General features: G+C 48.7%; 1 protein-coding gene across 6 annotated transcripts in view; it reads right to left on the reverse strand.

Annotated features, from left to right (window-relative positions):
• The window catches only part of LOC119167658 (WD repeat domain 33), a 325,197-nt gene that overhangs the window by 268,571 nt on the left and 30,944 nt on the right, over positions 1-25,682 (reverse strand). For all 6 annotated transcript variants that reach the window (XM_037419187.2, XM_037419193.2, XM_075891074.1 and 3 more), the window contains exon 4: positions 9,371-9,475. In XM_037419187.2, coding sequence (XP_037275084.1) covers positions 9,371-9,475 — 105 coding nt within the window. The remainder of the gene's footprint in view (positions 1-9,370; positions 9,476-25,682) is intronic.

The following is a 25,682-nucleotide window of genomic DNA, read 5'->3' on the forward strand; positions in this document are numbered from 1 at the left end:
GAAGTGCTGAAAGCGCGGCGAATTACACTAAAGTTCGGCCGCCTGCACAACGTCACTAATGTCCCCAGTGTAGACGTGCATTCAGCCCCATCGAATCTCGCGTCGATGATTCAACAAGTAGTGCGTGAAGAGCTCGACCTACGTGGGGCGGCTTCTCGGCCTGCACCTAATGGCCGAGAGCGCTTTCCTCCCTGCGACTTCAGCGCAACGACTATCAAGGCCGCCTCCCTTGATGAATACAACTATACGCCTCGTCCTCGAGGGCCAAGCCAAACTATGCTAGACCACCTACTGTTTATTAGGTATGGAACCGCCGGGCCATTCATTCTTCTGCTGACATCAGCGCACCTCGGGAATGTCCCATATGCTTTCACTGTGGCATCTGCAGTCATGTCGCGAGATTCTGCCTCGATCGCCGTCACACGGCAGCACTGTCCTATAGGCAACCACGCAGTTTCTACGGGCGCAGCAATCAGCACGTGGACGAGACAACCTGGCCTTCAGACTTTTACAGCAGGCCAAACCATCGGGCAAATCACTGCAGTGACTCACCGGCGTCTGTGCAGAGCTTGACGCCACCACCTTCATGCTACTGAAGATCCCCATCTCCTCGACGACGTCTCACTTCACCGCCACCGGGAAACGAGGCAGCGCGAACGATGGAGGTGAGGTCGCCAGTTATCTTCAGCTACAAGTCTCTACGCCTCCACCAGTGACCATGCCTCATAAAAAGATTTGTGTTTCTGAGGACAATGTTACAACGACAGCTTTAGTGGACATGGGAGCAAGTGTCTCCGTTATCAGCAAAAATTTCAAAACCAAATTAGGCCGTAAGGTGATGTTCAAGCAGGATAATGCGGGCACATTTCGTGCTGTGAGTGGAAAATTGCTACGACCTCTTGGTGTGCGTACCACGAACGTCTATTTCTCTAATAACGTCTATCAAGCCTAATTCACAGTGCTCGCTAAATCAATGCATATTGCGATTATCGGTCTAGATTTTCTGCAACAGTGCGGCGCCACTCTAGATTGCGGTACCGGCGAGCTTTTTGTCACTCCTTTTGTTGCCAACCAACCTGCTACTTGTTCGCGCACCCTCGCTGTCTGTCAAGATTCCGTCGTACCACCCCGTTCGTTATCCAGCGTTCAAGTTACCCTAGCTGGTGCTGACAACGATGTATTTGATGCTATTGTTGAGCCGATGCATCCAATCGTTGCAAAGAAGGCTGTGCTCGTGCCTCGCTGTATTGTCTCTGTGGCCAGTGGCGCAAGTACATTTTGGGTGTCAGATCTATCTAACTAATCTGTTGTTCTTCCAAGCGGTATGCGACTTGCCCCGTTAAAAGCGAATAAAAGTCTTAATATTGACGCCTTAAGCAATGAAGCCTCGAAAGAATCCCGTGCGCATGAGACTAGCCCTGGTGTCCCTGAAGACTCTTCGCCGTTTCTGAACATGATTACCAAGGCACTACCCTCTGAGAAGCGTCAAACCCTGGTCAGCGTCCTTAGCAGGCATGCTTCATTGTTTGATTTCACCCAGGACGTTACCAAAGTTCATGTTCCCAATAGGCGGACTCACCACAGGATTGACATGAGGTCCATGCATTCCATAAGGCAGAAACCATACCGTGTGTCTGCATTGGAGCGCAAGGGGATCGCCAAACAGGTGGAAGACATGTTGGCTATGGGCGTCACCCAAGACTCTTCTAGCCTCAGGGTTGCCACGGTCATCCTCATGAAGAAAAAAGACGGGTCCTGGAGGTTTTGCGTCGACTACTGGCGTCTGAATTCGGTGACGAAAAAGGATGTGTATTCGCTTCCCCGTATAGACGACGTTATCGAATGACTCCTTCGGCATCTTACTTCTCATCTGTGGACCTCCGATCGGGCTATTGGCAGGTACCTATGCATTCCGTCGACAAAGAGGAAACCGCTTTTGTCACACCAGGTGGCTTATTTGAATTCAATGTCATGCCGTTTGGTTTGTGCATCGCCCCTGCGCAACATTTGAAAGTTTTATGAACACGGTACTGTGTGGTCTCAAATGGAAAGGTTTGTTTATGTTAACTTGACTACATCGTCATTTTTGGATGCACTTTTGCGCACAACCATCGACTTGACGTTGTTTAAACATGCCTTGAACAAGCTGCCCTTACCCTGAACTCCAAGAAATCTCACTTAGGTCTGCGAGAAGCACTTGTACTTGGTCATGTAGACAAACATGGTATGAACCCAGACCCTCAGAAGGTTGCTACAGTTAGCTGTTTCAAACAACCACAGCCACAACGTGAACTAAAGAGTTTTTCGGGTCTCTGTTCATACTTCCGTCGATTTGTGCCCAAGTTTGCTGATACTGCCTACCCATTGACTTCACTGCTGTGCAAGAATAAGGATTTAATCTGGACAGCGGGTTGTGATTCCTCGTTTTGTGAACTTAAGTTCCTTCTCACGTCTGGACCCATACTGCGCCATTTCGATTTATCTGCCACGACAGAAGTGCACACCAACGCGACTGGCATCGGTCCCGGCGCTGCGCTCATCCAGCGCTTTGATGACGCCGAGCATGTCATCGCCTACGCAAGTCGCTTGTTGAGCAAGGCCGAGAATTATTGCACCCTACCTGAACAAGAGTGCCTCGCTGTGGTTTTTGCTGTGCATATGTTCCGTCTATATTGTGGGAATCGAGGCTAGCTCGCCACTTTCGCGCGGGCTTTGTCGCCTCTATCTGCGTTCTCATGTCCCGACATGAGTCCCCTCCTCCATGGTCTGTCGCATTGGAAACGCGGGGAGTGACGTTTAACCCTTCTCACCTGGTAGCGGATGTCGAGTGAGGTGCCGTGCGCAGAGTCTCTCGGGACGTTTCGCGCCCGTGCGTCGGGAGTGAGAGAGAACCTCTCCAGGACGACAAGGGGTACGCACGCATTTCTTTTCCGTCCGTCAGCTCCCTTTGTTTGGGGCTCGTTCGAACTTTGCCAACGGCGCATTGTGCCCACGGCGAACGCTTACCTTTTGTTGCCCCCTTCCGAATGCTAGGCCGAAGAGCAGTGCGGTGTCTTAGTGCGTGGCCAGGCTACGCCGACCCGTATTGCACCGAAGCCAACGGGAGCGCTTTAGCCCTCGCTCGAGCAACCGCGCCCTTTGTCCCGGTGTCCCTGTGAATCACCTCAGCCCAAGGAGACATGCTCACGGCAACCTGTGTAGTACTTTTCGCCCGGGACGTGGATAAGCCCATTTGCTTTTCCGCCACCCCTGTTGCAACGGGCTCTGTACTGCGTTTTTGGTGTTGCCGCAGACAATAGTTTTGCGACCTTGAGCAGTACTGTGTTCTCGCCCCGGCGACCGTTAATGTGTGCTCTTTGGCTCGCTAAGACCAGACCCACGCTAATGGCCGTACTCCTTCGGAATATGTGTACACTGCAATATCTTTAGGCGAGGCACTTCCCAATCGTGACTCACCACCATCACTATGTTGGTTGGTTGGTCTCCGCGACCCTTTTGTTCACCTCGCGCGATGGGTGCTGCAAGTGCAGGAATTTAACTTTACAATATGCTACAAGGGTGGCCGCCATCAAGCAGACGCCGACTGTCTCTCGAGGCTTCCCCTACCAACCACTCTTTGTGACGCCGACAATTTTGATGATTTTCTAGCTGCCATCAACGATACTAATCTTTCTGAGCTTGCCACCTTCCGTGAAGAACAGTGCAACGACCGCAGCTTGGATAATCTCTTTGACTCAGCTGCTCAACCGAAAGGTAGCCATGGCTTTATCGTCCAAGATGGCTTGCTATAGAAAAAAAATTACGCTGATGGTGCCCGCCTTCTTTTAGTGGTCCCCAAAAATTTAAGAATGCACGAACTCTATGCTATGCACGACGCATCAGCGGGGCACCTGGCGTTCGCCAAAACATACCACCGCCTGCTGGCTTGATTCTACTGGCCTACCATGCGACGCAATACAGAAAAATATGTGGCCAGTTTTGATAAATGCCAGCAATTCAAGCGACCAAGTACTACCCTCGTTGGTCTCCTCCACCCCTTGACGTCACCCTCATCTCCTTTCGAAATGGTTGGAGTGGATCTTCTCGGTCCAACAACCATTGAATTATAGTCTGCATTGACCATATGACACGTTATGTGCAAACCAAAGCGCTATCAACAGCCACGGCCACCGATGCATCGAGGTTTCTCCTCTCTTCTGTGATACTGCACCATGAACTGCCTAGGATTATCCTTAGTGATCGTGGTTGACCATTTTACGGTAAAGAACTGCTTTATTATTAAGATAGCAATTATATGGACACTCTCGGCGGGTTTTCGCCATCACCACCATGTTTCGTAACAAGTCCAAATTGATAACATGCCTCCCCCCCCCCCCACATCCGAACTTTCCTGCGCGTGTAAAAGCACCCGAGCGCTGCTGAAGCAGGGATGAAATGAGTCGTCCCATACTTATCGTCGCCTGGAAAGTGCATAAGATACCACCTCCTGCGTGCTAAAACTGCCGTTGAATGCTCAAGCATAAAGTAAAGCACCTGTGTTAAATGAGTTTAAAACAACGCGGGGACGGGGCGGGGGCTTTGCTCAAATAGCAATAATGAGCTTGGATTAAAAGGGCAGTCGCGACCCCTGGCGCGCTTGCTATCTCGGCGAGTATCAGTGCGGTTTCAACGTGAAGGGACTGTGTGAAAAGAGCACTTCTCCTTGGAGCAGCCGTATTTGCTCACACCAACAAATTGTAGGAGCTCCGCGATATCGAATCAAAAAGAGTTGGCTGCCAGTCTTACTTGTTATAACATTACAATTTTTTGCTACTGCATTGCATTGCATTTAATGAGCCGTTGCGCTGCCAGAACTAATCGGCTAATCGGGAAAGCTACCAGCCTGCAAACTCGCACCACAGCGCAAGACAGAAGCGCGTGACGAGTCGACCTCTGAAGAACCGTCCTCGATGTGGTCTCTGAGAGTTTCCATCAGTGCCTAATCTCAACATCCCCTCGCAGGTGATGACATGGTGGTCCAAAATGAACAAAAGAAAAGTCAGAGTTTCGCCGCAAGGGCAAAGCATTCAATGCATTAGCAACAACTTGGAATGTAACGCTGAAAAGGCCAAGCAGATTGAAACATGCAGCATGCGATGGAAACGTGCAGCGTGCTGCTCCCACACAAATAACGCATGAAAACAACATACACGGGACGAGAGCGAGCTATTGTTTACCGCTCGACACTTAACGCGCTGTTCAAACAAAAACGAGGCACGAAACCAAATCACAGGAACAGTGAACAAAGAAGTGCCCCAGTTGTTACTTCGCTGTGTTTGAAAAGCGCACCCTTTTAGCAAACAGCGCCTGTGCAGCGAGCAAAGTGATCTTTGTGTGCCCGGCCACTAAGCGCAATCATTCCAGTCAAAGTTGAAGGCACGCAATTCTCCTCACCAAAGAATAAGCGTGCCCGTACAAGAATCTAGCAACCCCCCCCCCCCCCCTGGCGGGGCAAAGTATGCGTGGGAGATAAGATTGTCGCATGCATCGCGACAACCTGGACGCAAAGTGCGGCAGCTTTTTTCTTTCTTCCGTTTTCATATATGTAGATACGCATACACATACGGAGATTGACGGAGGCGGCAAAAAAACTGCCGAGACTGTCCATATAATTGCTATCACAATAAAAAGAAAAGCAAAGCTGAATGGCATCAGGAGCCACACCATGCGCGCACAGTGAAACTACACACACGTGCACGGCGTCGAAAACGCAGAGCAAACGACAAGGACACAGGCACGAATACAGCAGAAACTATTCGGTAAAGCGCCCACCATATGCAGCGTGGCCCCACATATGTGACGCTAACTAAAAGCGTGGCACTGCCAACATGCAAAAGTAGTTTTTTTTTTTATGTATATTGGTCTGGAGTGGGAGGGGGGGGGGGGCACACTCGCCTGCCTGCCTCGAGCTCACATTCGCTCTCACTTGGTGTGCCGTGCGCGCCACCGCCGCTTTGCGCTTCGTCGGCAGTGGGGAAGCTGCTGAAGATGCATGCTCGTACCAAAATGCAGAGTGAAAATCCTAGATTGTCCGTGGGGAAAATTCATTATATCACGGTTGTCTCCCACTGTTACCTTCTTACATAAAGTTCGCAAATACATGTGGTTCTATGGAGTAATGGTGGGGAATGAAAAAACTTCGTTATATCGAGGAATTCGTTATATGGAGGTTTGTTATAAGTAGGTTTAACTATACTGAACTTCCGCTTGCAGCTGCCTTAGCAACCCGTGATCACAGAACGTGTGCGAAAACGTCACTAAGTAGTGGAATTTTAGACAGCTGCGACCTCGTGACACACAAGAAAGAGGCGACACACAAGAAGGAGACGACGCTATCCCGAAGGCGTATCCGGAACAAAAACAGACTAGCGAGGCGTACAACAAACAGTGCAGAGTGCAATTAGGTTCCAACTTCATGGAGCAGAGCATACACACAGTTCACCGAGATGGGGCATGCTTATGTAAAAAAATGGCATATGTCCATAAAGGTGCTGCAATGGCTGCTAACTTTGAATATCCGCTTCAATCGAGCAAAACACTGATCTCTTTCCAAAATGACTTTGTAGACAGCCCAAGCACAATCCTACAATAATGGTCCCATCTGAATGGCTGCTTAACCGGTCAATTGAAGCTTGTCGTACTCAGTTTAACAAAGAGCTCCAGATTCTGAGCTCTGTTGTTGCCACCAGGGCAAGGCCGTGAGCAGTGCCACCTGGTAACCATGTTGGACCTTCAGACAGCAGACACTTCCCGTATATGACAAAAGAAGTGTCTCTTAAAGTGCGCGTACTGTACTGCCAGAGGTCGTGCACTTTCTTATCGCCTTACCACATAACGTCTCATCAGCTGCTCTCCTGGCTGTGCCGCAAACGAGAAGAGGACTCCCTGGCAGTGAACACCTATACTAAGGGGAGACATGGCTCTTGAAACATGAAAATTTGCCCAAAAACATAATTTCCAAAAGAGTCATTTTCATTATTTTTCTACCATCACGCACCTGTGTGCAAGTTCTCGTTTCAAAATTCCGCGTATTAGCGGCGTAACAGTAAATCAATGATACGTTGGCATGCCCCTAGCCCTTGAAGATGTGGAAAAAAACGTGCTTATTTCTGCTGCCTTAACAGTTGCACGGCTCGCTCCAACGCAGCCATTTTGGTATCATTGAAAAGCTCGCGCGTTTGGCTTTTTGTATTGCTCAATTGGACAACACTGAGCTTGCCACTTTCTCAAATAAAAAGAAAAAAAGTAGCCGTAACACATTGTCATTGGCCACTTCCGATCGCGTGGCTAAAATGGCGTTGTCTCATTGACTTAGGGCGCTGCATTTGAAAACTTGGCTTGGCTAGTTGAGGCTCCATTTTGGCTTAGGTTACAATCTTACGACGAACGTGCCTGGAGGACCAAGAAAGTTCCATTCAGTGTATCAAATCGACTGAAGATGAGGCAAAATAGAAAAAAAAAGGGCTACTGGCACGGTTTTCGCAACCTCACAGGTTTCCGCAACCAATCAGCAAGCGAGCGTTGTTGCTTTGGCACCTGATAACGGCAATGGAGGTGATTGCGGTCCGCTCCACAAAGGCTTGGTATCGCACCGCTCTACAACTGATGAGCAAGCAAATAGCGCATCCGACATCGTTGGCGCAAGTGATAGCAGTCCGTAGGATAAGGGCATGCCGCCGTCCGGCTTTGCAAGTGACCTGCAATAATGAAACCGACAGCAATACGGCCGAACACGACAGAATTCTTAGCGTCGTTTCTCGCCTTGTACAAATTGATGCTGAAGCTGTCACGAGCAGGGACATAGCCCAATTAAGTGCTCGTGAGCAGGTCATGCCTGATCGCCTAGAGTTGGCACCGGCAACAGCGCAAAAGACTGGGGTTTTCCCCGATGCAAGCAACGAGTCATTGGCCTTCGCCGCAGACACTATAGCTTCGTATTTGATGGTAGCCTTGGAAATCCTGAATGGGCTGCTCGCTGATTCCCTACGATGCAAAGCGTGGTGCAAAGTATGTGGAGGGTGTGTGAAACTAGTTATGGGTGACCGTGATTACGTGCTCACTAAGAAATTGATAGTGAAGTGCGACTGTTGTGGTGAAGTGATGAAGGCATGCACCTCACGCAGAGTTGATGGTGACAAGTCGTGCGATGCATTTGAAATAAACATTTTATCCACGCGTGCAATGCTCTGTTTTGGCATCGGGCAGACATTCATGAATGATATTTTCGCGCTGATGGGACTGTCACGGCGGGGGCTGCACAATAAAACATTTCAACAAACTTTTTTTTTTTACCTGGTTCCCTGATGTGGTACTTCTGATAGTGTCATATTGGAGCAACAATATCTCTGGTTCTTCTCGACCACCTTAATAATTCTTTTTTTTTTGTCAAAAAGGTGGTGAATTGGCAAGTGCAACAGGACTAGTATATAGTTACATATTATTGAATGATTTTTATAAAAATCATTTTTTTGAAGTTATTATTGGGTTTTACAAATAAATTTTCGTACGTCCTAATTTAATTCGAGGTTGTAAAATATTCATTTTTTCCTGGCGTGGCAACGGGCGAAGGGGGGGGGGGGGGGGAGCGAGCCGAGGAGGTTGAGGGAGGTCAGCAAAGTAATAAATAACGGAAGAGAGCCAACGGGTGAGGAGGCCCCAGGTGTCAGTTAGCAAGACTGCAGCGGATGAATGTAGGGGATGCGTTTATCACAGATAGAAAAAAAGCAATACGACATGCGGCAACGAGCGGAGGGAGCGAGCCGAGGTGGTTGAAGGAGGTTGGCAAAGTTATCAAAAACAGAATAGGTCCAACGGGTGAGAAGGCGCCAGGCGTCAGTTAGCGGGACTGCAGCGGATGAATGTAGGGTATGGGTTTACTACAGATAGAAAAAAAGCAATACGACATGCGGTAATGGGCGGAGGAAGCGAGCCGAGGTGGTTGAGGGAGGTTGGCAAAGTTATCAAGAAACAGAATAGGTCCAACGGGTGAGGAGACGCCAGGTGTCAGTTAGCAGGACTGCAGCGGATGAATGTAAGGGGTGCGTTTATTACACAGGGGGGAGGGGGAAGCTAAATTTTGATGACTGAAGTTGGGGGTGCGTTTATTATGCGAGTGCGTTCATTACACGAGTAAATACAGTATGTGTTGCACAGAAAAAGTAACCGCATATTTAAAATCAGCAGGTGAAAATGCACAAAGGTTAGAAGTTTGATCAAAATTCGCCCACAAATAAAAACCAATTTTAAGTGGCTTGTCTGCGCTTCATGCCTAAGTTTCCAGTGGGTATCTACAGAATCTATAATACTTATAATGAGCTGCTGTTCTACTCACCACTACGCAGAAAATGGGACAGCGCATCTTGTTGGTCGAGGTGCGGACAAACTTGGTAGTCACAGCATTGATGGGGTTTGCCAGCATCGCCAGCGGAGGCATCAGCTGCAAGGAACAATCATAAAAGGATTACACTTTAAAATCAACAAGCAACACGATACGAGTTCACTTTTGCATAGTCCACATTTGCTTTGCACATGCTGCATGCATGACAAGTTTTGCTGCGCTGCGGCTGCTGATAATGATACATGGTGGTTATGGCACAAGGTTAAGGGCGGGACAGAGAGTGCCAGCACTACAGTTAGACACTGATCAATAATAGTGAGAGGTGGTTTTATGAGGGACTAAAATCCTGTGCACTAAAAGTGCATGAAATATATTTAATTAATAAAGTAATGCCAGTGAAGCCAAATATTAAATTTTTAAAATGATGCTGCTGGGGCATAGTTTCTCCACATGTGGTGCAGCAGTTTCAACTACGGTGTGAGCAATTTTTCATGTGACACCACGCATCATTAATCTGAACCTGTTCCAGAGCTTTCAGCAGACATGAACAGAGTAGGCAGTCAATCTCTGCCAGTGACCCACAAAATAGTCAAGAAAGAACTCCCAGCCTACTCTTCAGAGACATGAAGACTGGCAGGGCCTGGGCATCAAAGTTTAATAAGAGGGCTGGCTTCTCAACGATGAATAAGCACACGTAAACAAATTACTGTAATCGAATGCACATATGTGTTTATCTTTATTATAAATTTTAGATGTGTAATCGTTTACAATTGTGTCAGTAGGATAGTTCACAATAATATGTGTGGATTCACTGGCAGCAAAATGAAGTTAGCAAAATGAGAAGGCACCTATGAACTAGGGTGACGACATGGTCCTTATAACAGCCACTGAATACAGGACCAACTATAACAAGATGCTCCTTAGCAACTTCTGTTCATCCTTCTGCACAACACACTGCAGCTAACCTTCAGTAACACTTTGGGTGTTACGTGCGAGCAGTTATCGTATGACTGCCGAAGAGGTGGCGAGTGTGCTTCGTAAAGGAAGTCCATTCTGGTGGAAGCTTTCGTTATGCGATTGATGCATTCATCAAAAAGGTATTCAATAATACTGTCATTTCATTAGGACAACACTAAATGATAGGAAATGCTATGAGTGAAAACTATTACAGCATTCAACGCAGTGCATTGCCACGATCTAAAGCAAAAACTGCCCAGTACTGTGAAACCCTAGTGAACTTCAGATTTCAATGACTCGATAAGTTTTTGTTTTGCGTTTTTTTTTTTGCTTACTTTTTCTGCCCCTTTAAAGTGGGGTAAAAATTCTTCTGGACCATAATAAATGTATGTATGTCTGTCTGTCTGTCTGCTTATTGCGGTAGTTCACCGCCCCAAGTGCCATGTTCTCAAACCTGCTTCGCAATACTCAGCTTTCCACTGTCATCACCGCTTCACTCCACAAAGCTGCGGAAGATGTCCATGGCATCGACAACTGAGGCCAAAGCGAGAGCGCCGGCGGGCTCGTTATCGACACCATCATCGCCGACTTGCCCACTGCCCGTGACGTCCTTGTGCTCATCAGCGTATGTTTGTACACCCGTCTCAACACTGGAATACTCCACTAAGCCTAGCCCCTCCCTGTCGCCGGAGTCAGTGATCCGGGCGCACATTGAGTCTCCATTGTCGTCTAGGCTGGACGAGCTGCAATATTCATCAAGATCTTCGCGACCTTGTTTGCGGAACCCGGCGTGTTCAAAACAACGCTTGATCACCTTTGGCTCAAACTCCCTTCCAGGCAAAGGCAATTAAACAAATCACACCAAGCAGATTGCACCAAGCTTCCCGTTGTCGTAGCAAAGCAGAACCCGCTTCAATAGGTGGTGGGGGTAAATCTTCCTCGTTTGCAGGATGACACCTTGGTCCATCGGCTTGACATGGTCATAGTATTTGCTGGGAGGAAGAGGATCTTGACGGCTTTCAGGTTTCTGATGTCCCCGTGGGCCGAGCAATTATCAATAACAAAGAGTCCTCTCTGGCTTTCGGCAGCAAACTTCCGGTCGAGGAACCACAAGTATTTCTCAAATATCGCCGCCGTCATCCAGGCCTTCTTGTTATGTCTGTACGTGACAACATCCCTTGGAGGAAGACGTGCGTTCTTAAAGCACCTAGGCTTACCTGATCGGCCGATTACGAGCAGTGGAAGCTTGTCGCTTCCAGACATGTTCGCAGCAAACAAAATATATATTCCCTCCTTGGGCTGCTTTCTCTCCGAGACAGTGGTGTCCTTGGCACCACATGTCATCGTGGGAAGCATATTGTAGAACAAGGCTGCCTCATCCAAGTTGCAGACATCGTGCTTGCCAAACTCCTGAAACAGCGGTGCCAGCATACGCATCTGCAAGTCATCAACAACGTTAGAGTTGGCGCTGCCGCCTTTCCCGTACACAGTCAAGTGTGTAAGGTTATTTCACTCTTTAAATTGGGCGAACCTACCATTACTGCACTTAAAACCTTCATGGCCAAGGCACAGTGCCAGGTCATTGCCCTTCTCCCGAGGAATGGTGCTGTTCACAGGAAGATGAGCTGCGTTCGCGTGCTGCAGCCACTTCATCAAAATTACCTCAACGTCCCGGTACCTTTGAAAGATATGCCTCGAGCAACTTTCCTTTGTTCTTCAAGATGGTCGAGTGCATCGACAAGGGCATCTTGTGCTTTTTGACGAGTCAGGTCTTCGTGCACGTCGACTTCCCTGCCTCCTCGATCAAGGACACCTTCTGCTGCAGCGTCAGCATTCCGTACTTCGACATCGCAAGTCCAAAAACCAGTCAGGACATCACACGCAATACAGGCAGGCGTAGGCGGCGAAGTAAACAAGAATAATGGTCAGAAGCATGGGAGCTACGTGAAAAACGTGAAACCGAATGCGTGAAAACGGTAGAAAATGGAAAAACGCGAATGTGGAAAACATGAAACGGAAAACACATTTGAACCCGTTTCTGGTACTCCAACCATTATGACCTCCGAGATAAGCGTCGACGGAAGGCCGTTTCACGTTTGTTGCTGTCGGTGGGAATTATAAATTATCCAAATAAAACCTCATGGGCTGTTCAAATATTCCGGTAAAATTTGCATTGAAAAACATGGACCGCAGAAGTTCTTCAAATTAACCGAAATTTCGAATTATCAGAGTTCGAATTAGCGAGGTTTTACTGTACCTGGATAACTTGCACATCCCCAATATTTTTTAGCCAGCGTGGAATGCAGAGTCGATGAAGGATGGATCCCAACATAAAATGTAACGATCATTTAAAAACGTGGTAGCCGCAGCAGGGCAAGCATGCTGACGTTGCCCTCATGAGGTTAGAAAAACAATCAGTGTAGCGAGCCTGGCAGCTTGGCTCTTGTAGCTACCTGTGGTGACATCAGCCTCTGGTGAAAGAGTGGTGGCGCTGTCCATTATCAAACGCGCGTTGCAGCACGCGATCGAGTCACGCTGGCTGAGCCAGTTTGTGCACAGTGTGTCGCCACATCACCCCCCTGCGGAGCGGAGAACTCTCGGGGCTTGTAGAAGTCTGGGAAACGTACCAGACACCCAGAGCGTGTCGTGAAAGTAGCGGGCTGCGACGTGGCGACTGTGGATGGAGTGACCAAAGGGTGCTCAACTTTCTTCTGGAGGTCGAGGTTGCGAGTGGCGCTAAGGACGGACAAAGTGAACACCCTAGAATGAAAACTTCACAAGCTATGTCGCAGTAGGAGCCAGCGTCGTGGAAAGCAACATGGCTGGAACCTTGGCCACGGACAGTGGCACTGGGGCTAGGGCATGTGCTGCCTTGGTCATCACCGGTGGGATTCTCTTTTCGAGAGTAGCAGTCGGAACCACTGTAGACGTTCAGGCAGAAGTGGTTGCCACAGTCTGAGATATGGTGGTCTCGGTGAACCGCAAAGAAGAGGCATCCATGCTCACCAGAAGCTAAGCAGTAGAAGTGGCTTCGGGAGTAGAGGGAGTAGAAGTATGTGCAGGAGGCTTAACGGGAACTGTTGAAGGGGTGCTAGTGGAAGCCGTGGCTGCGTTTGACTGCTCCTGGTTCGGAAGGCCAGTGATAGACACTTCTGGTGAAGTAAATAGGAGAGTGAAAGGCCCAGCACATGGATCCAGGGTAGCACCACAACATGGGGCCTCAGTGGAAGCCGCACTAGGCAAGGCTATAGCAGTCAGCCCGACAGGCTGAGCATTTTCAGTAGTTACAAGTGTGCTTTCAAGAAATACCGGGGTTGTATCGACCAAGACTTCCGTAGCTAATGTGGCTTCGGCAGGAATAGAAGCGGGTAGTTCAGTCAAGGTTGTGCTAGGTGCGAAGGATATAGCGCGGAAGTTCAGCGAAGCTGGGGCAGTGGTGATGGAAGCAGCAACAGTAGATTGATTGATTGATATGTGGGGTTTAACGTCCCAGAACCACCATATGATTATGAGAGACGCCGTAGTGAAGGGCTCCTGAAATTTCGACCACCTGGGGTTCTTTAACGTGCGCTCAAATTCAAGCACACGGGCCAACAACATTTCCACCTCTATCGAAAATGCAGCCGCTGCAGCCGGGATTCGATCCCGCGACCTGCGGGTCAACAGCCGAGTACCTTAGCCACTAGACCACCGCGGCGGGGCAGCAGCGACGGTTGTAGGACTAGCGGCCGTCAAGGTGGGAAGAGTAGATGGCACGATGGTCGGCAAGGCAGACGTGGTACAATCAGCTACCGGGATGGGCGCAGAGGTAGTGGCGACCCAAGATGCGATGCTAATGTTTCGCATGGCAGCTAGTCAGTGACGTGGCACTGCCGGTTGATATAAACTAGCACGAAACCTCTAAGTCCGTCGTGTGCCTGTGGTCCCAGAGTAGGTACAACGCATCGCAGAGCAGGAGGAAGCATGTCTACGGAGATGGCAGGCATACCTTTCCTGCTGCGAGATGATGTTGCACAATCAGAAAGCAGCCTGCATCATGATGAGCCAGGTGGCTGGGCTTCCTGGCCAGAATTTGGGAAACTTTGGTGGTATGGAGATGCAGGGCACTGTGGTTGAAGGAGTGAAAGCGCTCGCTAGAACACAGCTTTGGTGGGCGTGGACCAAGCACGACTGTTGTTAAGCCTGAAGTAGCTCTTGAATAGTTGTATTTCTTGGTAAAGAGCAGCGAGGGCTTCTTGCTTGGCCATGGCGGTGCGGTTAGTTCGATTTTCGGGTTACCAGATGTGGGATGCGGAGTTGGTGAAGGACAGATCCCAACATGAAAGGCAACGATCGTTTATTATTAGCAAAAGCAGGGCAAGCCAACTGATTCTGCGCTCGAACGGTTAGAGAAACAATCATTGTAGCGAGCCTGGCAGCTTGGGTCTTATAGCCACCTGTGGTGACGTCAGCCTCTGGTAAAAAAGCGGAGGCGCTGTCCATTATCGGACGCGCCTTGCAGCATGCGGTCGAGTCACGCTGGCTGCGCCAGTTTGTGCGCAGTATGTCGCACACCAGGTTTAATAAAAAAAATTACTTACATATTTTGCACTCTCTCACCTGCTCGAGCCACCTTGCCAGCACATGCACGAATACACTCAAACCTCGTTATAACAAAATACCAGTTAAAACAAAGTAAATGAAGAATACTCTTACAATAGATATATAAACCTTTATGACTAATTTTTGTATATAACAAACTTATTTTCATGTAACATTCAACTCTGTTATATTGAGCGTAGACTTTTCACCTTTGCATGCTTTGAACGGGTGCCCCCCTCGCACAGTCATACATAAAAAGGGTGGCAAGTATGAAGTCTTTTCTTCTGAGGACTTCCGCCCGAACTATGATCCTTGAAATACCGTACCTGAACACCAAAACCTGCTGACAGGTCGTTGCCTCTATCTCGCCCTCACTTAAACTGTGAGAATGCAAACTTACGACACGCACAGACCATTTTCTGCATCGGAGATGTGCAAGGCCCTGTTGCCCGAACTGTTCCCCTCATTCCCTGTGTCTGTGCTGCAACAAAAGCAAATGCTTCGTTGATTTTTCAAGCTTAGGTATTGCCATCTGTCAATCGTGTTTATTACTGTTTTCTTGCAATGGGCTACAATATAAACGATGAAATTTACTGTCTGTGTCGAAGAAAATTGAAACCGTGCAGCCAGTAAGCAATTTAATGTGAAGTTCTTTAATATGCGATGTTCGGGACGGGATAAAAAAGAAAAGCACCCGCTTGCTAATAGAAGTCCCTTGCCATTGAAACCCTTTTAATTATGCGAGAAAACTCAGGTCCTCTGGTATCGCTTTGTAGAGCATTGTAGAGCAGAGCTCCAAAAAAATGGGCCATTCGAACATGCTCAAGGGAATTAAGGACGACGTACTTTGGGCAGGCAATGAAAATGGCCGCGACAAATATTCGCAATCAGATCTCTCGACCAGTGGTTCCAACTAGACCGCACATGACTGGATCTGGCTGGTTAAACGACCCCCGACACCAAATTTGGAAACTCAAGATGCTTGTGTTGTTTGAGGATCCTGCGTGTAGACTTTTAAATTTGGTTCTAAAGTAAAAGCGAGTGGTGATTTGAGTTATCAGCATCATTTGACATTTTCTCTGGTTGGACGAAGATAGAGGCCTCGCGTGATGTTCCACAAATAAGACGAGTATTGTCGACATTAGAGAACATTTGCGAGACGTGCACAATAGCCCAACTGGCAAGGACTATTGTTCTTCACCCCTCTCACTCTGTTCTCAAGGTGTTTCTGAGGGGGACGCTCTCAAAGCATTCACATCATTTCGTGCTTCAATGCCCGTGGGTCCTTGGCTTTAAAATACCAGTGCTAACGTCACCGAAGCTTTAGCGTACGTAGTCTCAGGCGCTCCACTGCTGTGGGGCACTAGCTTCTTATGGTATTTAAGTGAGCGTTCTGGATTAACTATGCTAGCATCAATTAAGCAATGCATTCCTGCATGTAGAATACAATTTTGAGATCACCTGTCGCAAAGCTATAAATTACTGAAAAAAAGTTGCTAACAAAAGATATGCTGCCAGGGGTCCTTTAAAATACTACATGCTAATTCTGTTAAAGGGGTCATGAACCACCTTTTGATATGGGCGTGTAACACACATTGAAATGAGTCAGACACCTCCCAGAAATACATAGCCAAAAGAATGATTATTTCCAAAAGCTAAAGCAGGACCAGAGATACAGTGATCCCAATATTTGCCTGACACAGTGCCCCTGAACTTGCTTCTTTCCGCAAGAGCGGGCAGCGGTGCTCGCGGCACCCTGCCCAATGCATTACATCACTCCGTGTCAATGTTGTGTTGTTTCCTTTTCGCATTGCATGGCAGTTCGATCGGCAGCTGCTCGCTACGCTGGAGGTGCTGTAGCTATCCCATCTGGCACAGTGTCTCCACTCAGATGAAGTGAATGGTGCTTCAAGACAAAGAAGTAACCACAAGCTGCCCTTCTGTCCAGAAAGTGAGTGAACAACCACTCGTTTACTATTTGCAGGGCAGTGTTTCTTTTCTTCAGTTTCAAACAATGCCTGCCTGTAGCACTGTAAACTGCTCAAGTTGACTAGGCTAGTTATCAGTTATTTTGTAGGTGATGTGTGCGTTTCCATACGAATATTTGTGTCAGCGCTCTTTTAGGTATACAGCGGCAAACAGTCAGGGCAAATCATCAAACAAAAATTCAAAGATTACAGGTGCCTCAAAATCTTCAGAGGAATTACCCCAGGGTACCTTATGTAATTTAAAGGGGTACTGACACCATTTTTCAAAGCTGCGTTTACACTATCACACAAAGCTCCCATGTACAAAGGTCTCTGAGCAATTGTGAGGCTCAGCAAATGCTGATTAGATATTTTATTTCGGTACTTAAGCCAATTTTCCAATGCCTGACGTACCGACACCAACACTAGCTTTATGTCAGGCTACAGTACTACTTCTGGAGCCTTAATGTCGCGATGCGGAAACAACAGGAGACAAAACCTCGCTGTGACAAGGAAAAACCAAGCTTTGTATTTACAGATCGCCAACAAGAACAGAAGACTCAACATCGCCTTCCTCCGATCTCAGGGGTGGTTGTTTCTCATGCTCGTCACTTAGTTGTCCTCTACCATCCTGGCAGCTTTTAGTTGCGACACCAGCTTCCCTTCCAAGAAAGCATCGCCCCGATGTTTCATAATCACAGTTGTTTGTAACCACTGGCAGCGCATGAGTTCTTTTGGACAAATATGGTTTCATTCTAACTATGTGCACGTCTTCTGGTAAATGCCTTTGACGTCTTGAGCAGTGAGCTCTATCGGAAATGACATCATAGCGTTGCAGAATTTTATACAGCCCAAAGTACCATCTTGACAGTTTTTCCAAGAGGCTACGACGCTGAATTGTAGTCTAGACACAGAATTTCTCTCCCGGCTCATATGAGACTGGTCAGTGAAGAAGGTTGTAACGTTTTGAATCATAGTCCTGCTGACGACAAATACCTATGGGCGTAAGTTGTCTGGGTTCTTCGGGAAGCTGGGTGATGTAATCAACATCCGTTTCGTCACCTTCGCACTCAAGTGGCAGCATAGCATCTAGCATAGTTCTAACTTCACGACCATAAAGAAGACCGAATGGCGTCATATGTGTTGTTCCTTGATGCACAGTGTTATATGCAAACGTGACGTATGGCAAGATCTTATCCCAGTTATTATGCTCCATATCAACGTACATGCAAAGCATGTTCGCAAGTGTCTTGTTAAAGCGCTCTGTCATTGCAGTCTCGCTGGTTGTGACAGCATCAGGTGCCAAAACTTCTAACATGGTCCCTTGTGCGTCCCCAAAACGTTCCAAGACGGCCACTTGTGCAGCACTCACAGAGCTACGGTTCTGAGTGGTCGTGGAAACGTCACATCTTGCTTGCAAGAAGCTCATGCCATGTTGCAACGTCAGGGTACACTGGGAACTGAAAATGCACTGTAATTACTTTTGCTGAGTGCACTCATGCTTAGCAGCACATAATCTAGGCTCTTGAGCCCTTGGCCTTTCATTTGATGAAAAGAAACGGCAAATGAAAATTTTTATTTCAGTACCCGTTCACAGCCCAGTTGCCAGCTCGTAGTGCCACTGCATAAGAGTCACACTGTCGATCTCGGATTATCAAATTCACATATCCAGAATTACTGAATATAATGAACAGTTCAGAAATCTCTGTAAATTTCCCCTGCAAAAGTATCGGGATGGCGCATGCATATATTGAACTAACGCACACAGGGAAAAAGCCATTAAATCAAACACTGTGCTGTGCTGCATGGAAGCATCGAAAGTGCATTTTTTTCTCACAAATATTGATCAATTCTTGGCTGCATTCTGATGAGTTCCTATCACTCTTTGCACGCAGGTGACAAAAAACCAGTGCGATCCCATCCATGTTGATCTTGTTCGCTGCACAGCACATGTAAGCCTACCAGTACGTATCATGTACGATGTGCAGGTTTTAATGCACGTGTATAGTGTATTATAAAAAAGTAGATTTCACATCAAAAAGAAAATGTGAAGTGACTCGGCGGCCATGTTGGAATGTTCACATTTCCTTCTCCATTTGTTGATGCAGGATAACATGCGGGTTCAAAAAGCATGGCCTTCAAGACGCGAAAACTTGCGACGCATTTTTGGTGTTTTCAGTTTGAGAGCCCACATCTCGGATGCTGCATTTTTTCTTGTTTTTTAAGCCAAACAAGAGGCTGCCTGCTAAAAGCCAGAGCCACAAGTGACACTGCTATCACCAAGCCAGCGATGGGGACCTTTGTGAGCAGCATTGTTGCTAGTGCATTTCTCGCCTTTTTTCCCCATGACTGGTTGGTGCTTGTAGTGACATCAAGTAAAGCATCGTTCTGGGCTTTGGCCCCAAGTGATAACCTTGGGAGTGTAATGAGTGGTAACAACAACAAACGGTGCTCCGGCGAAGTTCGCAACTTATTAGCATTTTTGGGAGCCATCTCACACAGCGAGTGACTTCTTCAGTTGCAGATGACAACATAGCTGTTTCTGACCCCATCAATGCTGTCATCATGGCTGACATTGGCGATGCTGTGCAATTACGAAGGTGCCAATGCCACTGCCAAGCACCCTTTTGCCACAGTAGATAGCTCAGTGTTTCAGCGACATTGTGACTGAAGGTGCTGAATTTGCTTATTTGGAAAGCTTCAATGATAATGAAATACCTTCCAAACTAGCGGTTTGTGAATTCGAGAGACTGCACCACGAGAAGAGGGAAGAGGAGGGTAGGAGGGGTTTACATATCGGAAACTATTGAATCTGAGATATCTGCGACTTGAAGTCGTTGCTTCTGTCCACCGCAATGTAATGCAAGGCATTTCAGAGCCTCCACTATTTTGTTTTCGGCATGTGCAACCATTTCTTTGACGATAGAAATTGTTTTTTTAACATCCGCACCAGTACCACTTAGCCCCCTCATACTTCCCAATCGTTCTCAGTATCCTGAGATACGCTCAGCAACAAGTTGTTTTTCACACAAAATCTCTTGAACAGCCATTCTGCGTGGATTGCGCCAGTTTCACAACAATTTTGAAAGAAACTTCCGATGTTGCCCTGACCTTCCCCAGCACAAAACGAAGTTCTGATGCTTTTGTGAAGCGATGTGCACCCTTATGTCAGGCTTTCTGCCATGCAAAACGCTAAAATCACAAGTGGACACGGTACAGAATCGGTACTTGCCACCATTCCACGAAGTCTCAAAACACAAGACCTCAGCTTTGCATGAGCCCAAAAACATTTGCAGCTGCTTCTTTGCTTTTGATACTGCTATCGGCCTTAAAGGGGCTTTTCGACACTATTTGAGCATATATTCTTCATCAGTCCTTCTGGTGCTGTGGAACAGCCTCGATATTGTCACAAGGTCGTGACGTTGCCGAAGACAGGAGACATTATGTTGGGATTTAACTGTTTATTTGGGCGAACCTGTGGCCGGTAAAGGGAAAGTCCAATTACACTAGCAGTCTTGCACAGATAGCAGTGAACGGAGCGTTGGCCGTCGATCAACTCCTCACAAGCGGCAAAGTGCGTTGGCATTTATACTCTTGCCATCGAGTGTTCTAGCGTTATCGCTGTCGATGACGTACATTCCGGAATAATCTGTATAGTTCGCAGACTGGGTGTGATCTTATTGAAATGATCTACTACAGTCATGAAGCTTCTCGAAAACTGCAGGCACGGTTTGCGCAGAGAATTGTGTAGTGTATTGGGGCGATAAAAAAACTTGAGAAATGGAATGCGGCATCGCCCCCCGCTGAAAAAGGCATTGTCCCGATGCTTTAACTAAAGGTGAAGGTACGTCAATAATGCAAGAAAATACAATAAATAAATTACTATACAGCAATAATACAAAAAACACTGTTTCAGTTTATTAACGCTCATGAAACAGGTTGAGGCGCGACATGGACGACTTCCGTTCGCAATCGGCGTCGTTGAGAGTTCGTGACGCCGTCGGGGACAACCTCGTAATCAAGAGGGCCGAAACATCGAACCACCTTGTACGGTCCGAAGTACCGTCGCAGAAGCTTTTCACTTAGTCACGTCGGCATATCGGCGTCCACACCCAAACACGTTCACCGGGCTGGTATTCCACAAAGCGTCGTCGAAGATTGTAACGGCGGCTGTCGGTCGTCTGTTGATTCTTGATACCAAGTACACGCGAGTTGTTGGGCTTCTTCGGCGCGTTGAAGGTACTCACTCACACCGAGGTTTTCTTCGTCGGTGACGTTGGGAAACATGGCATCGGGCGTCGTTGCCAAGCTCCTTCCGTAGACGAATTTGTATGGAGATATCTGTGTTGTCTCCTACACCGCCGTGTTGTATGTGAAGGTCACGTACGGAAGAATGGCGTCCCACGTCTTGTGTTCGACATCGACGTACATTGCCAGCATGTCGGCGATCGTCTTGTTTAGCCACTCGGTGAGGCCGTTGGTCTGTGGGTGGTACGCTGTCGTCCGGGGGTGGTTTGTCTGACTGTATGCCAAGATCGCTTGAGTTAGGTCAGCAGTAAATGCCGTTCCTCTGTCGGTGATAAGGACCTCCGGGGCTCCATGACGTAGGACGATATTTTCGACGAAGAACTTAGCTGCCTCGGATGCGCTGCCTTTGGGCAGGACTTTTGTCTCGGGGTAGCGGGTGACGTAGTCGTTAGCTACCACGAACCACTTGTTTCCGAAAGCCGACGTCGGGAATGGCCCCAATAGGTCCATACCAATCTGCTGGAATGGTCGGCGAGGTGGTTCAATTGGCTGCAAAAGTCGCGCTGGCCTTGTCGGCGGCGTCTTGCATCACTGACAGTCCCGGCATGTCCTCACATAACGAGTGATGTCAATATTAAGACGTGGCCAGTAGTACCTTTCTTGTATCCTCGCGAGCATGCGAGAAACACCGAGGTGCCCTGCCGCCGAATTGCCATTGAATTGCCCTTTCATGTCCGTCAGCCCTCTGCACAAGAATGGCGCCAAGACCTACACTGCTTGCGTCCGTGTGTATTTCTGTCTCGGCGAATTCGTCAAAATGGGCAAGTAATGGAGGCGTCTAGAGGCGATGTTTAAGCTCCTGAAAAGTGTGTTGCTGCAGCGTTCCCCACTTGAACTCCACGTCGGCCTTGGTAAGGTTAGTGAGTGGATCGGCGATGCGGGCGAAGTTTTTCACGACCGCCTATAATAGGCGCACAGACCCAGAAATCGGCGCACTGCCTTCTTGTCAGTGGGAGGCAGGAAGTCGGCGATGGCGGCTGTTTTCCGCGGATCGGGACGAACTCCAGACTTGCTAATCACGAGCCCCAGAAACAAGAGCTCCTCGTACGCAAATCTGCACTTTTCTGGCTTCAGTGTGAGTCCGAACGTCTTGATGGCTTGAAGTACAGCTTCAAGGCGCCAAAGATGCTCGTCAAAACTCGAGGAAAACACGACGACGTCATCAAGTACACAAGGCAAGTCTGCCACTTCAATTCCTACCAGTACCGTATCCATAACGCGTTGAAAAGTTGCAGGCGCTGAGCAAAGACTGAAGGGCATCACCTTAAACTCGAAGAGGCCGTCCGGTGTTATAAACGCAGTCTTCTTTCGGTCTCTTTCGTCGACTTCGATTTGCCAATAGCCAGTCTTGAGGTCCATTGACGAAAAGTACTTGACGTTATGGAGCCAATCAAGTGCGTCGTCTATTCGTGGGAGAGGATACACATCCTTTCTTGTGATTTTGGTCAGGCGGCGATAATCGACGCAGAAACGTAGGGTCCCATTCTCTTTCTTCACTAACACCACGGGGGACGCCCATGGACTCTTGAACAGCTGGATGATGTCATCCCGCAGCCTTTCATCAACTTGTCTCTTGATGGCCTCGCGTTCTCGCGTCGAAACCCTGTACGGACTCTGACGGAGTTGTCCGGCATTTTCTTCGGTTATGATGCGATGTTTCGTGATTGGGTCTGCCAAATTCTTGATTACGACGAAAAGCAATCTTCGTATTGCAGGAGCAGGGCCTTGAGCTGTTCTTGTTTATGGTTCGGAAGTCTGGGATTGACGTCGAAGGCTCTGGGAGGGGCTTGGTTCCTCTGAGCAGGTTCCGCAGAATCGGCGAGGGCGAAAGCATTGGTGGCTTCCACAATTTCTTCGATGTATGCGACCATTGTTTCTTTGTTCACAAGTTTGCACTCATTGCTCAAATTCATGAGCATACCCACTGCTTTGCCTCCCCGCAGCTCAGCGACTCCTCTTGCGACGCAAATATTTCGGGTGACCAACAGATGCTGACTGCCTTCAATGATGCCTTCCAACTCAGGTGATTTAGGAGCGCCAACTGAAATAATGACGCTGGAGCGAGGTGGAATGGTGACTTGTTCTTTCAGCACATTCAAGGCATGGTTTCCTGATGGCGTGCGCGGCGGTGGTGCTTCTTCTGTAGATAACATTATCGACTTTGTTATTAGGTTGATGACAGCATCATGGAGGCATAAGAAGTCCATGCCAAGGATGACATCTCTCGAGCAACGCTGTAGGACTACGAAGTCAGTAGCATAAATGCGGCCGTTAATGGTGACTCTCGCTGTGCAGATTTCTGCAGGCATTACGAGATGACCTCCGGCTGTGCGAAATTCAGGGCCTTCCCAAGCTGTCCTAACTTTCTTCAACTTCACGGCGAACGACCCACTGATGACTGAATAGTCAGCTCTGGTATCGACGAGAGCGGTCACACTGTGGCCGTCGATAAGAACTTCGAGGTCACTAGTTCGCCGTCTTGCTTTACAGTTAGGGTGTGGCGTCAGGTCACGGCTGCGTCGGCTTGTTCTGCTGCTTCCATGTTGCGTCGTCAGGTCACGTTCGGTAAATGAGGTTTCGCCGTCAAAGCTTTGCCTGGTTGGCGTTGTGTTCGGAAAGCTCTGTCGCGGTGGCGTCATCGGAGGAGGATCATCAAGGTTCGTCGCACAGCAACCACACCTCCATCGGTTGCTGCCCTAAGTTTCCCGGATAAGGGCTAGGAGACCGGCCCCATGTTGGGCCAGAGTACTCCTGGTGATGCGGTGACATGCGGCGTCTGGGCGACGGCAAACGGGAAGGACTTCGTGGTGTCCACTGAGTTCTTGTCAGGTAGTCGGTGATGTCGCGTGGCCGTTCCCCTGGCTGCAGACGTGGTGCATTGACGGCGAAGCCACGCAGTGCCATCTGTCGGTACTATCAATGGCGGTATGTGTGCCCGACCTCGCCGCAGTGGTAGCAGAGCGGGCGGTTGTCAGGTGAACGCCAAACGTCCGTTTTCCTCGGCGCACTGCGCTAGCCCGCTGGCGAATGGTAAGACGTCGGTGGGGGTGGTGGCGGCGGTGGCGTCTGGCGACGGAAGTGCGATGGGGCGGCGTTTTGGCATGGACGGGGAGGAGCGTTGTGGCGCACTGCAGCGGGATAGCTCATAGTTTCCGGCTCGGGCAGCGGTGTTTGGGGAATTCGAAGCGATTGCCAAACTTCTTCTCGCACAAAGTCGGCGATCGAATCAACTTAAGGCTGCGCCGAAGGCAACAGCTTGCGCAGCTCTTCCCGCACGATCGCTTGGATCGTTTCACGCAGGTCTTCGGAGTCACTGGCTTAAGCAGCAGCGCATTCTAGAGTCCGGCGACGATTATACTGTCTGGTGCGCATGTCCAGGGCTTTTTCGACAGTGGTCGCCACGAATACAAATTCTTGGACGGTGTTTGGTGGATTCCTCATTGGTCCCTTGAAAAGCTCCTGTTTGACCGCTCACATGAGGACACGAACTTTCTTCTCCTCATGCATGTCTGGGTCAGCGTGACGGAATAGGCGGGTCATCCCTTCTGTGAAAATGGCAACATTTTCATTTGGCAGCTGAACCCGGGTCTCTAGTAAAGCAGCGGCCCTCTCTTTGTGAGCGACGCTCGCGAACGTTTGCAGGAATGCGCCGCAGAAGACATCTCACGTTCGGAGCGTGGACTCCCAATGCTCGACCCGGGTCCTTAAAGTGTCTTCCAGGTAGAAGTACACGACGGAGCTTTTCTTCATTGTCCCAGTGGTTGAGGGCAGCCACACGGTCGTATGTTTCTAGCCAGGTCTCTGGGTCTTCGAACGATGACCCATGGAAAGTTGGTGGTTCCCTGGGTTTATGCATGACGATCGCGGGCTGGGACGGTGTGGTTGTCATTATCGCTGCAGTCGAGGTCATGGCCTTTGTCTTCCGCGCCTTGTCTTGTAGAAGCTCGTACTCCGGTGATAGACCTTGATGTCGGCGGCTGTTCGCGGCTCCTGGTTGGCGTCGGTGTCTTCTCGGAGACGTGGGCTGGGTTCATGGCTTGACGGGGGCGTCTGGTACATGAACAAAGCAGCACCTCCACCAGATGTCACGGGGTCGTGACGTTGCCGAAAACAGGAGACCTTATGTTGGAAATTGACTGTTTATTTGGGCGAACCTGTGCCCGGTAAACGGAAAGTCCGATTACAGTAGCAGTCTTGCACAGATAGCAGTGAACAAGCGTCGGCCGTCGATCAACTACTTTCAAACGGCAAAGTGCGTCGGCGTTTATACTCTTGCCATCGAATGTTCTAGCGTTATCGCTGTCGGTGACGTAGGTTCCTGACTAATCTGTACAGTTCACAGAGTGGGCGTGATCATATCGAAATAATCTATTACAGTCCTGAAGCTTCTCGAAAACTGCAGGCGCGGTTTGCGCTGAGAAATGTGTAGTATGTAGTGTAGTGTGTGTAGTGCGTAGTGTGAGAATTGTGTAGTGTGTAGTGGGCGATAACAA

Source organism: Rhipicephalus microplus, chromosome 3 (genome assembly GCF_043290135.1).
Source record: "Rhipicephalus microplus isolate Deutch F79 chromosome 3, USDA_Rmic, whole genome shotgun sequence".
NCBI lineage: Eukaryota > Metazoa > Arthropoda > Arachnida > Ixodida > Ixodidae > Rhipicephalus > Rhipicephalus microplus.